This window comes from Lingula anatina, chromosome 1, assembly GCF_051362555.1.
Source record: "Lingula anatina isolate TDL-2025a chromosome 1, LinAna3.0, whole genome shotgun sequence".
Classification (NCBI taxonomy): Eukaryota; Metazoa; Brachiopoda; class Lingulata; order Lingulida; family Lingulidae; genus Lingula; species Lingula anatina.
In genome coordinates this window covers 25,357,129-25,371,046 of record NC_141767.1, presented here as the reverse complement: position 1 = coordinate 25,371,046, position 13,918 = coordinate 25,357,129, and the positions used below count along the sequence as shown (strand labels likewise).

Here is a 13,918-nt window from a genome sequence, read left to right as displayed (position 1 = left end):
TTAATGACAACTATACAAGTTTATTATTTAATATTACAAGTACAGAACTTTTAAGACTATAAAACAAATGTACATCTAATACTTCACACCATTTATGAATAAAATAATACGGCAGTATCCTTTGCTTGGTCAAGTATCTTACAGAACTTACAATTTATACAGTTGGTACCTTCCTGCAACCTTATTATATGTTTAAAAGGTTAAAATTGTTATAAAACTTAAATGTATCTATATGCATGTAGATCAAACAAACATGCCAAGTTCAAATCAGACCTTAAAATGAATGTTTTATCTAACCAAGATCAAGTACAACCCATAAAATAATAAATTAATGCTAAAAACTATAAAATGATAGAAAAAGCTTCCCTGCAAAATTCGGTCATCTTTAAAAACAATGTAAAACTATACTTCCTTGCGAAGAATTCTGAATTTTAAATATATATGCATTAAAGTTTCAAATCCTCTAAAGAAGGATTATTAAAAGTCTGCATCAAGGGTAAATTGGTGATTACTTTCTCCTTTTGTGGATGACATCACTCCCATTTTCTGATATTCACCAACTCGCTTTTCAAAAAAGTTGGTTTTTCCTTCCAAAGATATGTGCTCCATGAAGTCAAATGGGTTTTCTACATTCCAAATCTGAAAAACAGAATAACAATACTTTCCATAATAATCAGATATTCCTGTAGTTCTTCAAACAAATAGTACAATGGGGAATTTTCCAGAAATCGGAACAAAATATTGCAGAGCTGAAAGCAGAAAAGGCCAAATAGTACAATGCCAAGTTGGTCTTAAATGGGCATTTTCACTGCTTCTTACCTTTTCACACTGAAGCTCCACTAGCAGCCTGTCTGCCACAAACTTTATGTACTGTGCCATTAGGGTGTTGTTCATGCCTATGAGAGCACAAGGCAGAGCTTCTGTCAGGAACTCTATCTCAATGTTGACGGCATCTTGAATTATTTCATGAATTCTTGCCTGTGTGGGTTTGTTTTTGAGGTGTTTGAACATCAAACAGGCGAAGTCACAATGTAAACCCTGTGGGGAAAAAAAATTAATTAGTCCATGTTTTGCACTCAGTTTTGTATGGTGTAGTTTCCAAACTGTTTTTGTGTGAACAATGTTGTAAACCGGTGTCAAATAACAGAGATACACTTTAATGTGAGAAAGGGTGTCAAAAGGAAGAAATAGTGCAATTCGCCTGTTATTTATGAATAACTTTAAAACTTATGCCCCACATTTTAAAAGTTAAACGTAAAAAATACTGTGAATTCATCAAATAGATATATAAAATAAAAATAACTTGCCTCATCCCTGCTGATAAGTTCATTGCTGAATGTCAGGCCTGGCATGATACCTCTTTTCTTGAGCCAAAAGATGGAAGCAAAAGAACCAGAGAAGAAGATCCCTTCCACTGCAGCAAAAGCAATAACTCTCTCTGCAAAGCTGGCATTTTTGGCATTGATCCAGCGTATAGCCCAGTCAGCCTTTTTCTTTACACAAGGCATAGTTTCAATTGCATTGAAGAGAAATTCCCTGGAAGAACAAAAACATTTGTTCATTTTAAAGCAAATAATTCCGTCATCCAAAGGTGGATTGAAAAAAAAAAAGCTTAATTCGTTTCTTAGTTTGTTGCGTAATTAGATACAGTGCCAGTGGTGATGCATTCACCTCATTTAAACAATGTTTACTAAGAAACAATAACTTTTATGAATGTTTACACCATCACTTCAGTTAAACTATTTGTGTACTACAGACCTAAAAAAAGAAACTAGAGGATCAGAGAGGCGATACCGCCTCTGGATATTGTACCACCAGCTGGAGTAAGCGCATTCGTATGGACCCCCCCCCCCCCCCCTAAAAAAAAAAAAAAAAAAAAAAAAAAAAAAAAAAAAAAAAAAATGGACACCACCACCAGTCTTGTGCTTGACAAGCTCTATAAAATGCAATAAACAAGAGTTCTCAAAATATGAAAAAAAAAAAAAAAAAATCAAAAAAACATAACAGTTAAAATGGTCCAATCAAGGAGATGTCCTAATTAACCTGTATTTTCCTAACACTGATCACTCCTGTGATTTTCTAGACAAAAGGCCTATTGGTTTTCCTTGAAATGCATTATCAGTAATGCATATACCGGAATGCTGACAAAAGAGAAAACCTAGGGACAACACTGGGCAGATCTCTGCTAGTTTTGAAGATATGAAGGGCAAGAAAATATGCAGAGTTCAGTTTGAGGTAAAAAGTAGGTCATAGGTCAATTTCAAGGTCACAGTATATGACTTCCTATAAAAGTTTAATAGTAGCTATGGGCATTTCTTTGCCAATGTTGGAGATATGAAGGCCAGGAAACATGCAAAGTGCAGTTCATCATAAATAATAGGTCAAAGGTCAATTTCAAGGTCACAGTAAGATTGCCAGTATATGACTTCCTATTCAAGTTCAATAGTAACTTTGGACCTATCTCTGCCAGTTTTCGAGATATAAGGGATAGAAAATTTACAAAGTTCAGTTCATGTTGAAAAGTAGGTCAAAGGTCAATTTCAAGGTCACAATAAGAATGCCAGTATATGACTTCCTATTCAAGTTCAACAGTAACTATGGGTGTATCTCTGCCAGTTTTGGAGATATAAGGGCTAGAAAATTTGCAAAGTTCAGTTCATGGTGAAAAGTAGGTCAAAGGTCAATTTAAAGGTCACAGTTAGATTACCAGTATATAACTTCCTATTAAAGTTCAATAGTAACTATGGGTGTATCTCTGCCAGTTTTGGAGATATAAGGGCTAGAAAATTTGCAAAGTTCAGTTCATGGTGAAAAGTAGGTCAAAGGTCAATTTAAAGGTCACAGTTAGATTACTTGTATATAACTTCCTATTCAAGTTCAATAGTAACTATGGGCGTATCTCTGCCAGTTTTGGAATGTTTAACATTTTCCCCACTGAATATTGCGATGTTGTAATTTTTGATATATAGCGCAATGCCTAAACCATATCGAAAACAAAAAAATGGACACCACCTCCAGTATTGCACTTGACAAGTTCTACAAAGTGCGATGAACAAAAGGTCTCTGGCATTTACCATTCCAGAATAAAGGCAAGTTTTCAGTTTCGATATCTAATGGCTGCTTCTCCCATGGAAATGCACCGATTGACCCCAAACTCCCAAAGATGAAAGGAGTCCCCAATTGTAACCCCTCACTGTAACAGGAGAGCTTAGATCTGTGTAGTTTCCAAAAAATAGCACAAACAAATATTTTTTTGCAGAAAATTCCCATTTTTAGAAAATTTTGGCTTGTTTGACCTTGAAAAAAAGGTCAAAAGTCATATCAAAGGGCATATTTGGAATCTCCACATATGACTTTTGGTCAGACTTCTGTAGTAATTTTTCCCATAATTCCTTTGGTTTGGGAGATATTTAGCCTTGAATTTTCAAAAATTTTGACAAGGGTGCGTTTCAACAAGTGTCACGCCCAGGCCAATGCACCGACAGAGACAAAAAAACCAGGGTGTTCAAGTTGAGATTATATGTGACCTAAATCCAAGACATGGGGACACAGGTCCTGGCGGTCTAGGAGGAGAAGCGGTAACGGTGACTTGTTTCCGGCGCCCGACTGCGGAGCCGCAGGAGCCGGCGGAGCTGTACGAGACGGGTCGGGACTAAAACCATGAGTACCGCCAGCGTATACGCTGGTGGTACTAATAATAGGAGAATCAAATTGTAGCTCCCATGCTTGAACTTTACCTTTCTTTTGGATCCCTGATATAAGTGTCTATAAGCAAGCTGTACATTTCAGAGTGAATGTTTTCAATTGCAATTTGGAATCCATAGAAGCACCTAGCCTCTGTGATCTGGACCTCCTGGGCAAAACGCTCTACCTAAAAATAATACAAGAACAAGAAATAATATTTGTCCATTTTGTGACAAATTGATTAAAAATTTCTTAGAGAAAATTATGACATTTACGTATTTACTGGTTGTTTTCGTTAAATGAATGGTGAATCATTTTTTTTTAAAGAAATTAAGATTTCCCTTACCAAATTTTCATTGACAATGCCATCACTAGCAGCAAAGAAGGCCAATACATGAGAAATAAAATGTTTTTCCTCTGGCTTCAGCTTCTCCCAGTGTCCTAAGTCTTTAGAAAGATCTACTTCTTCAGCAGTCCAAAAAGATGCCTCTGCTTTTTTGTACATTTTCCAGATGTCTTGATATTTTATAGGAAAAATGACAAAACGATTTGGGTTGTCACGAAGAAGTGGTTCATCATCTACAGTTGCTTTTGTCTAAAAAAAAATTAAACCATATACTTAAAAACAAAATATTTCAGTGCATTTATTTTTCTATAATGAGTACCCAGTCTTTGAATAAAAAATTGAATAAATAAATAAATATGTAAGTTAAAGATGTTTGCAGAAACTATTGATGTTAAAAAAATGCCAATGAATAAAGTGCCTTTAAATTTAAAAGAAATGGCAGTAAAATATGTACCTGTTTCACATTCTCCTCTTGCTTCAATGATAAGGTAATGCTGGTTTCTTTTTGAATATTCTGAAAATAAGAAGTTTCAATGAATACAATATTCCTTTTAAAATGAAAATTTTATTTGGCCCAATCTGTGAAATTATTATAACTTAGTGATAAACTTGAATATAATGATCAACCCACCCTTATTATCCCTTGCTCAAAAGCCATTCCCCGCTGAGGTACCAAACGGAAAACTTACACAACCAAGCCCATTGTGTTTACAGATTTCCCGCCAGTGACGTCAATGGCGCGTAATGTTATATAAAAAAATTTTTGAATTTAACAGAAATTCTTGGTAGTCCGCAGGACTTACCTGAGATCGATTTTCGCCAAGAACCTTTGTCTTCTTTAAAAAAACGGAAGGGAGCTGAAATTAATCGTATTTAGATTACTTGGCATCGACGACATAACTTATGTAAGATATATATAACTTCGAAGTTATCAGTTGAAGCGCTGCCTACCAGCTCGTCAACACAACATAAAATGATAACCTTAAATTGCAGTTTAGTTTTATAATATTGGATTTTAACACTGTCTATTGTTTCTTAGTAATCATTGGTTAAATGAGGTGGTTATATCACCACTGGCACTGCATCCAATGCATTAGGCAACAAAACAAGAAATATTTCAGTGTGATTAAATGTCTCTCAGGCAAGACAAGGAATGACAATGCCCCACACACTTATTTCTGCAATTTTATCATTTTATGAACTTTCCTCGCCCATTGTTATTTTTCTGATTAAAAAAAGCAATGTTGAAACTTTGGCGCCAATAATACTGTAACATGCATTATTCACTCACTTGATTCTCGTCGTTGACTGTGGATTTCCCCATCTTTGAGACGAGCTCAGACTCTATCCTGCTGGTAGTCTTTGGTGAATGAGCAGACAGCATGGTTAAAAAGCGTGGTAAAAGAAAATTATGTAAAATACTAATGTGAAGTGACTACGTCCAGGTTCTACCAGGCTGCAAGCGGAGTACAAATTTTTTCCGCGAGTTTTAGAGTTAAATTCTCGCGGCCTGTTCAGGTTAGCCAATGAAAAACGGTGATATGTTTGCGGTATCGAAATTGGATTGATATGATTGGCTTAACTTAGTATCGTCCAGTTATAGGGGAATAGGATGTTTCTCGTCAAAAATAAATTTGGCTGAAAAGTATCATCAGTTTGTGTGATCCCCCCCCCCCCAAAAAAAAATACCTCCATTATTCGTATCTGTAAAATGTATGATGCCATGACAGGAAAATATACCAACTTTATAACGCGGCATCTTAAAATTGACTCTTCACATCGAATCCTTTAGTAAGTAGTACCCCGGTCATGGAGTAGGTCGTGGTCATGACAACAAAATTACTGCACTCAAATGAATTAAAAACGGATATTGCGTTTAAAATGGTTGCATTTAAGTTCTTTTTTGCATTTATAGTATCATTAGCTTAAGATTAGCGACTTTCACATGGTATATTTTCAGCAAATCTTCGTGTGATGTAAGATTTATGTTTTTTTATTGGATCTATTTCACAACGCGCACATATTTCCAAACATCACAGTAAAGGCAGTGAAACAACATAAACAACATGGCGCTGGACAGCCTGAGAGATGTGGACAATTCTTATGTTAGCAGAATTCACAGTAGGAGGACATCAGGAAAACTTCATAAAGGTATAATCATATGTACAGCTAAGATAGGAGTGTCGCCTATAATTTGATTGTTAGAATAGTCATACATTGCTGTCATTATTAACTGAATTAATGTAACTTGAGTAATGCAATACTCATGAGTCGTACAGTACACGTACATGTAGTTCACACTCCAGTGTATAACCTGAGAGTGACAGAGTGACAGGGGACGTGTCAGGTGTCAAATGTTTATTTCATGTATGCCAAGTGAGTACATTGAAGCAGAGGTTACGAATAACACCGAGCCATACATGCCAGGCAACAATAGTAGTTTTATTGGCAGTAGCATCAATTGGTATAAATCAGCTAAAAGTACATGTACATGTATGCATGCCAGAGCCCCTGTGTTGTTATTTACTACTGTACAAAACCCAGTAGCATGGCTTTTATCTCTTGTTGTGATACATAATGGAGTATAATACTCCCTCAAGATAGATAAATATTATTTGAAACCTTTTATTTTTGTTTCAGGTAATAGCATAGCAGCACCAAATGCTTCCATACCCAGCAGGTACCAAACTATAATCACAGACAATTCAGACAGGAAAGGATTCTTATCAAAAGCCAAAAGATTTAACCATGAAGCAATTATAGTAAGTTCATCAAATGTCTCATTTTACTTAAGAATAACCAACAGAGAATGTAAACTTAGGCTGTTGTTCATTAATAATATTGGTAAAATTATGGTATTGGTTAGAAACAAAATCACTTAAAGAAAAACTATAAAATTGCTAAACTATAAAATTGTTTTATAATATTCAAGCTTTCTGTATTATATAATTGTATTAATTTGGATTATATTTGATTTCTAATATATATCTTCATGAAGAATTTGTTTTTACCTTGAACCCTAACAGCATGGTAAATTTTTATTTTTCCTTTATCAAGGATGATAACCCTGGTCCAGGAACATATGTAAATCAAACAAAAACAGAAACTGTCAGCACATCATTCTCTAAAAGAGGAACAGGAGGATTTGCATCAAAGGTTTGTACATATATTTTATCAGATACTTTTAGTATTAACTTCCCCTCCCAGAGCTATTGTATTAACCACCAATTGCTGACTCTGGTAAGATTAAAACAAGACATCTAGAATTAATTGACTTTAATAATGAATTATATTTTATAATATCACTTTTTCTTATCAGACAGGATTTGCAATATTCGATTTGTCACTTAATGAGAATAAACCATGTTGTTATACTTTCTTATTATTGCAGAGTAAAAGAGAACAAAAAGTGGGGCCAACACCAGGTCCTGGCTCTGCTGCTTATCAGTTGCCAAGTTTGTTACAGTCAAAGAAAGATTTTAACAATGCATATACAAGAGTATTCCACAAACCTATAGCGCAGCCTGTTGCAAAACTGTCAGCTGTACCAGCACCAAATGAATATGAGGTAAGGTTTAATTAAATCTTAGAAAATGCATTTCTTTCCAATGTTTTCTATTCAAAGAGTTTAAATCTGAATTTTATGAAAACTGCTAACTTTATAATGAGATACAAGTCTATATAAGAAGCATTTTATTTAATGGAACTTCAGCTTAAAGAATGCATTTTACACACCATTTTGTTAGGATTTTTTAAAATTTGATACCAATACTAGATCGGACTTTGTATATTTGATTTCAATATGTGCCTTATTTTCTTTGTAGGTCCTCAGGTACAAGCCAGGCAAGGCTAACAATGTATCTGCTCAAGCAGCTTTCAAGTCACAATCAAAACGGGAAGTTATGGATACAAAGGAATCTGCAAAGAAACCTGCTCCATGTAAATAAGTTTGTTTTATTTCTTGATAATTTTAAAACCTTCATTTAAGGTTTTTTATTAATTCAGTATGATTTTCCCCCCTTTATAACTATTCTTTTTTAAATGTATTAGTATATATTTAAGTTTTTTTAAACAGAAGTGTTATTGCATGGTATATGTGCAGGTTTGTTGACAGACTTGATGTTTAAAACTAATAAGCTCCAATAACTGCTTATAAAATGGATTTTAAGATAAGAAAAATCAGCATTTTTTGCATGTTGTATAAAGGGGTATTTATGATAAGAAAAAAAGAGGAAAACTCCAAATAATACCATTTTATTAACTTTTATCTGTAATCTTTCAGGGCAATATCATGTAGATGACAAACTCCTTCGTGACAGTATCAAAGTTCCTTTTTCAAGTTTCAAGTCAACATCAAAACGACAAATGGCACCAGATCCGCCTCCTGTAAGTATATCAAATAATTATGAAAATGAAACATCTAATGGTATGATAAATTTGCTAAATTTTCTTAGAATTATATATTTATAATATATTTTGTTATGATGTTATAAATTGCTGCGTGTGTAGACCGTTTTGTGGTAACCAGTGTTGTGTGACATTTTACAAAATAGATTACATGTTTTTAATGATATATGGACAAAACTTAATTTTTTTCTTATATCACAGTATCCTGGACCTGGGACATACAAACCACATGAGGCAGTAGAGGAGAGTGCAAACAAACTCATTTTACCGTAAGTAAACTGTCTTCTGTATATGAATTTTCATAAGAAGCTGTGATGGTTATACATTTCTGAATAGACATCACTGTTAACGATTTTATTACAAAAACAAGGATGAAAAGCTTAAAAGAAGTCCTTGGCCATTGGTATACTTTCAAAATGATAATTATATATGGTGCCAATTTCATACATTTCTTAGTATTTCTTATACAGTGCAGTGTACAATTTATTCTGGTAATGTAAACTGGCACTTTACAAGATCTTGTTACCAGTTGTTATTATAATTATTATTTTAGGGTTCAATTGTTTTTAAACCAGGTTAAATTAGATGTTGATGATATTCAGATTGGCTTAAATAAAATTAGAATTGAACATTTTATAGATATGTTCCCCATATGTTATTCGCAGGTGAATTGGGAACTTATTTTCTTCCCAGTAATCATTCACTCAATCGATAAAGTTGGCATATGAAAGGGTTGGTAATTTACAGTGCTATATCAGGTGTTAAGAAGGGAAAGCCGTGAAACAGTATATCCTTCTTGATAGAAAATATCTGACAAACAGGAAGTTGAAAGTAGCAGACTCAAAGGACCTAATTTGAGTTTTCATAAGCATCACGCTTGGCATTTATTGATTGTTGGATGAGCATGCCTTGGACTTTTATACATCAAAGTGAAATGTTATTTTTGCTTTTCCAGCTGTTCAAAAGAGACTGGATATTGTACAATTTTGGTTTTGTACAATGTGTGTAGTGTTTCCTCTTTTTTGTGTTAAAGGCCTCATAAACGATAATTAGCATTTGCTAACATGAGTCTTAGACTAGATTTTACGTTAGGGTACTTAACTCGTGGCTGGAGTCATTAATTTGTGCATTTGTGCTCACAAATATGAGGCTTGAGTTAACAAATGCCTTATCAGTTTATAAGGTCCTTTTTAGTAAAAAATTTTCCATCTTTTCCTTCAGAAAATGCCCAGATCTATTTTAATTATTTTCTTCCTATCCACAAACATATACATGTAGGAACAAACATATATGCATGATGTGTGTTTGGACGTAGTATATAGATAGTAAAGTTGCAGTTTTATATTTGTTAACTAAGACCACATACTGTACTAGTATTTACTTGAGTGAAAATCAGATATTGAGCTTACATGTACATATATGTGTGCTGAACATATTCTTTGGCTATGATTTTCTTATTTAGAGTGCTTCCAAGTGGTAATTATCCAGAAGCTTTTAAAATAATTATGTTATCATAAAAAAATGCAGTGACATTAGCAGAGATTGATGTAAATTTAAAGGGATCATGTGAAGAAGTGTGACAATTGTATATTGCATCTTGGTTATTGTCAAGCATTGAAATGCATTTTAGACAAACCATATTTTAAGCCACAAGATAAACATACCATGAACACTTATAACACTCACCAGAATATGTTAAGGGGCATCCTAAACCAATTATACTAATTATATCTTGTCAAGTTCAGTGGTACTCTCTACAGGGAATGTGTTGTCTCGTTGGCCTGTGTTTAATATCAGATTATTTCTCTGTACAGCATCTTTGTCTGTTTAAGCTTTACTTTACGTGTGTCCTTGGACCTATATTATGTTCAAAATGTGCAAGAACAAGGACATGTCTTATTAGTGTCATTGTTTTTTATGCATCCATATTATTTCTCAGATCAGCTAAGTACCACATTCTACTTAACTGAGTGAGAGGAAATACAGTTTACAAACACTACTTGGAATATGATACAGATATATAGTGCACTGATTTTTAAAGTGATATTAAATATTTGCATGTCATCATGCCAGTGAGAAAGGGAAAGGAAAGGGGTTTAATGCCTGATGTCAGTCATGTTCTTGCTTGATGTATCACTCCATGCTTACACAAGCTGCTGGTGGCAGCTGTACTTGTATAACACAGTATTGAATAGCAGGTGAATTATTAGCTGAGATAATAGTGACTTTGAAGAGATAAAAGAGTGACAAAGAAGAGTTGAGGGCAATAGGATGACCTTTATTATCTGCAGACACAATTGTGTATCGAATTGTCCAAGAAAAGATGAGTAAATCAATCTGCATATGAGTTAGACTAAATTATAACTGGCTTATTTAGCTTCATTAATTATCAATATCAACACAAAATAAGTTGCATAATAATTGTGTTAGAGTTAGATAACTGCAATTAGTGTAATGACATAGCTAGATTGGACTTAATTTCAATCCTTCCAAAGCATGGTTATGGTACTAAACAATGCACTGTCCACAAGCCTGATATACGCAACAACATGTACAGTATTAATATTGGGCTAGGGGGTAGCAGTGCATTATTTGTCATACATACAAAAAGAAATCGTACATGTTTCCCACCCTGAACCCCAAATTTTGAATAGAATACTTTGATATCACCGTCAAAGGATGAAATCAAAGAGCCCCATGGTATGTATAGCCTTGGACACAAAATACATGTGTATTTTCATTCTGTGTCCAAGGTATAGCTTTGCAATCCACCTGGATATGAAGAAATTCTAAAAGAAAACTATTGATTAGTATTCTAATTGGCAGGAAACTACATCTGATCAATTGGTGGCCAGTTAAAGTCAGTAATGTAAGCTAGATCGGATGTTGAAAAACATGAGGTTTTGATATTCAGTCCAGGATTGCTTTAAGGTGGAGTTAACTTAAACATTAATATAAGTGCTTTACTCAGAACGATCGATCCAGTTGAGCATCTTGTAAACAATCAGTGTGGTGTTGAGGCGAGGAACGCGGATTATGACTTGAAAAGAGCCATTGTACTTCTGCAATGATTGATAAAATAAAAAAAGGAAAAGACACTACAAAGATAACAGTGTTTTGTGCTGCTACACTTGTAGTTACATTTTAGTTCACTACACATGTTTATGATGTGTACAGCATAGATGTGTATATAAATATATACAGAGAGGAAGAGATATATGAGGGTACTGTTGATTGTAAGTGACAGCCATTGACATGAGATTCAAGGAAATATGTGATTCAGCAAATCAGGGAATTATATCGGATATAATTCCCTGAGTAAATACAGTTGTCAGTGTTCAGTCATGCACCTAAAACATCTGAAACAACTTTCACCAACAGTATGAATTAACCTGCCCAAATGGGACCTTTATCATCATGCATTTATCTCGTATTCCTCATTATCTTATTTTTTCTTTCAAGTTTACTTTAACTTATATAATCAGATCTATTATTTTCTGTATTACAGACGCAAACATTACTTGTGTATCTCAGCCCCAGCCATGCCCCTGCCTCCAGCACAGCCCCAGCCTGGACCTGGCAGCTATGAGTTGGTGGACTTTGATGGTGCTCCCAAACACTTCATGTCTAGCTCCATGTTTGTCTCATCTAGTAGTCGGTGGACTGGGGACATCAGAGGCACAGATCTACCTGGACCAGGTGAGTAATTTTTTTTGTAGTGTGTGCTTGTGTGTGTAATGTACATGCACATGCTGCTATATTTAAGTGTGTTTGGCTGTAGATACAGATGTACATGTTATATTCCTTTAGATCTCTATGTGCAGTTGAAAACGTTCAATCCATTTCTAAACATCATTGTCAGGCCACCCAAGGTTATCTTACAAGCTTGGTCTGGCTAGGCTTCTACAATGTGCATTAATCTAAGTTACCCTGAATAGATCAGTTCATGAATTGGATTTCTTACTCAAGTGGTGGAGTGGTGAATCTGCTATTGTCATGGATTCCTATAAGATTATTTTAGGAGGCAGCCATGAAAATGACCAGTATGAATGCCTTTTCCTGTAAGCTCTTTTTCTTTCTGTCTAAAGACTTAGAAATCACACTTTCAATTTTCAAAGATATTTTGTCTTTTTTTTCAGCACATTACCATCCAGATAGTACAGGCAAACAGAGCTTCATCTATAATTCAGTTGGCAGGTGGATTTAAGTTATTTGGATGCAAGATGAATGAAGAGGTACATTTTGTTTAGAAGGGACAGAGGACACCAAACATTGATAAATAATATTGGACATTTATTACTTTAATTTATCTGTGATATACTCAGAAAAAAACTGTGATACGGAGATTTTTCAGTTATCAGATATTTGTTCCAACAACATGTGTTTATTTCATTTTAGGTTTATATTGCTGTTAAACATAGATTTGGCACAATGTTATCTGTAAACAAAATTATCACTGACTAGATATACCAATTTCTGTTTTTGAATTTCTTGTAAGCATGTTAAATCTGACCGAAGCTTGCTTTTATTCCACATTTAGATTTTAAGGATTGAGCAAGGCTTTCCTGAAGACCTCTTTTTATTGTTGATGAACGAGTAGTTCTTTGACTACTTTTTAATTAAAATTCATAAAGATTAAATTACTGACTTCAAAGTACTAAGTTTGTGCTTATTCCCATTGTCTGAAGAGTCCTGCTGTAAATTGAGTGGGTACATGTATAATGAACAAACTTGTATTTAAGATGTATAAATGTAAATTTGTAATTTTGTATATAAATGCAGGTGATAAGAAAATGAAAAGGTATTAAGAAATAATTAATATCTTACACCTTAAAGTAAAAATAAAAGTTGAAAAATAGTGTTTTTCTTCTTTCTTCTGTTTTACCTGTAGGCGTCCAGAAGCCATCTTCGTGGAAGACGTGCTGAAAGACATTCTGCAAATAGTCATCAATTATTTAATTTAGCTACCCTTAATATAGAAAGAAATGCCCACACTTTGTATTGATTAAATCTGAGTACACTGCAACTTTGTGCCATTTAAATGTCATCAGAAGAGTAAATAAAGGGTTTTTTGGCAAACAACGTTGGGAATTTTTCAAATGTCGCTCAGATCCCATAAAAACTTGCATACGAACTGATATGGTGAGAACTTACATGCTCCTAATTTTTTTCAAAATCTCAATGGGAATGTAACATCAAATGCCTGTATAGCATTTGCATATTGTTTTCTGAGCGTAGTTTTTAAGGTCGATTTTGACTGATAGGAAAGGCGAACAGAGCAAGGAAAAGTGGAATTTTCGAAAACACAGCTTTAGCCTTTTAGCTCTTGGTTCCATCTTCCGGGTCGCCCTCCTTTCTCTACATGCCCTTTTCTTATTTTATGAAAACTACCTGTTATAATAGTAGATGAATGAATTTCCATCCAAAAGCCTTCGTGGTGTTTATTGAAACGCTGATTGGAAAGAAAGGAGTTGCTCCATG

General features: G+C 34.3%; 2 protein-coding genes across 2 annotated transcripts; one reads left to right on the top strand and one right to left on the bottom strand.

Moving 5' to 3' along the window:
• Window positions 1–5,544, bottom strand: LOC106178433 (ribonucleoside-diphosphate reductase small chain). Its single transcript, XM_013561601.2, has 8 exons — window positions 5,322–5,544; window positions 4,834–4,887; window positions 4,485–4,544; window positions 4,031–4,279; window positions 3,738–3,871; window positions 1,308–1,536; window positions 820–1,038; window positions 1–639 (listed from the first exon to the last, which is right to left on the bottom strand). Exons 1-8 carry the CDS (start codon window positions 5,412–5,414, stop codon window positions 478–480), a joined length of 1,200 nt encoding a protein of 399 aa, XP_013417055.1. The 5' UTR covers window positions 5,415–5,544; the 3' UTR covers window positions 1–477.
• A 431-nt stretch (window positions 5,545–5,975) lies between these two features.
• LOC106178419 (O(6)-methylguanine-induced apoptosis 2-like) lies at window positions 5,976–13,296 on the top strand. Its single transcript, XM_013561575.3, has 9 exons — window positions 5,976–6,181; window positions 6,671–6,792; window positions 7,088–7,186; window positions 7,422–7,598; window positions 7,855–7,969; window positions 8,313–8,416; window positions 8,639–8,706; window positions 11,946–12,136; window positions 12,577–13,296. Exons 1-9 carry the CDS (start codon window positions 6,097–6,099, stop codon window positions 12,642–12,644), a joined length of 1,029 nt encoding a protein of 342 aa, XP_013417029.2. The 5' UTR covers window positions 5,976–6,096; the 3' UTR covers window positions 12,645–13,296.
• Window positions 13,297–13,918: the final 622 nt, after the last annotated feature.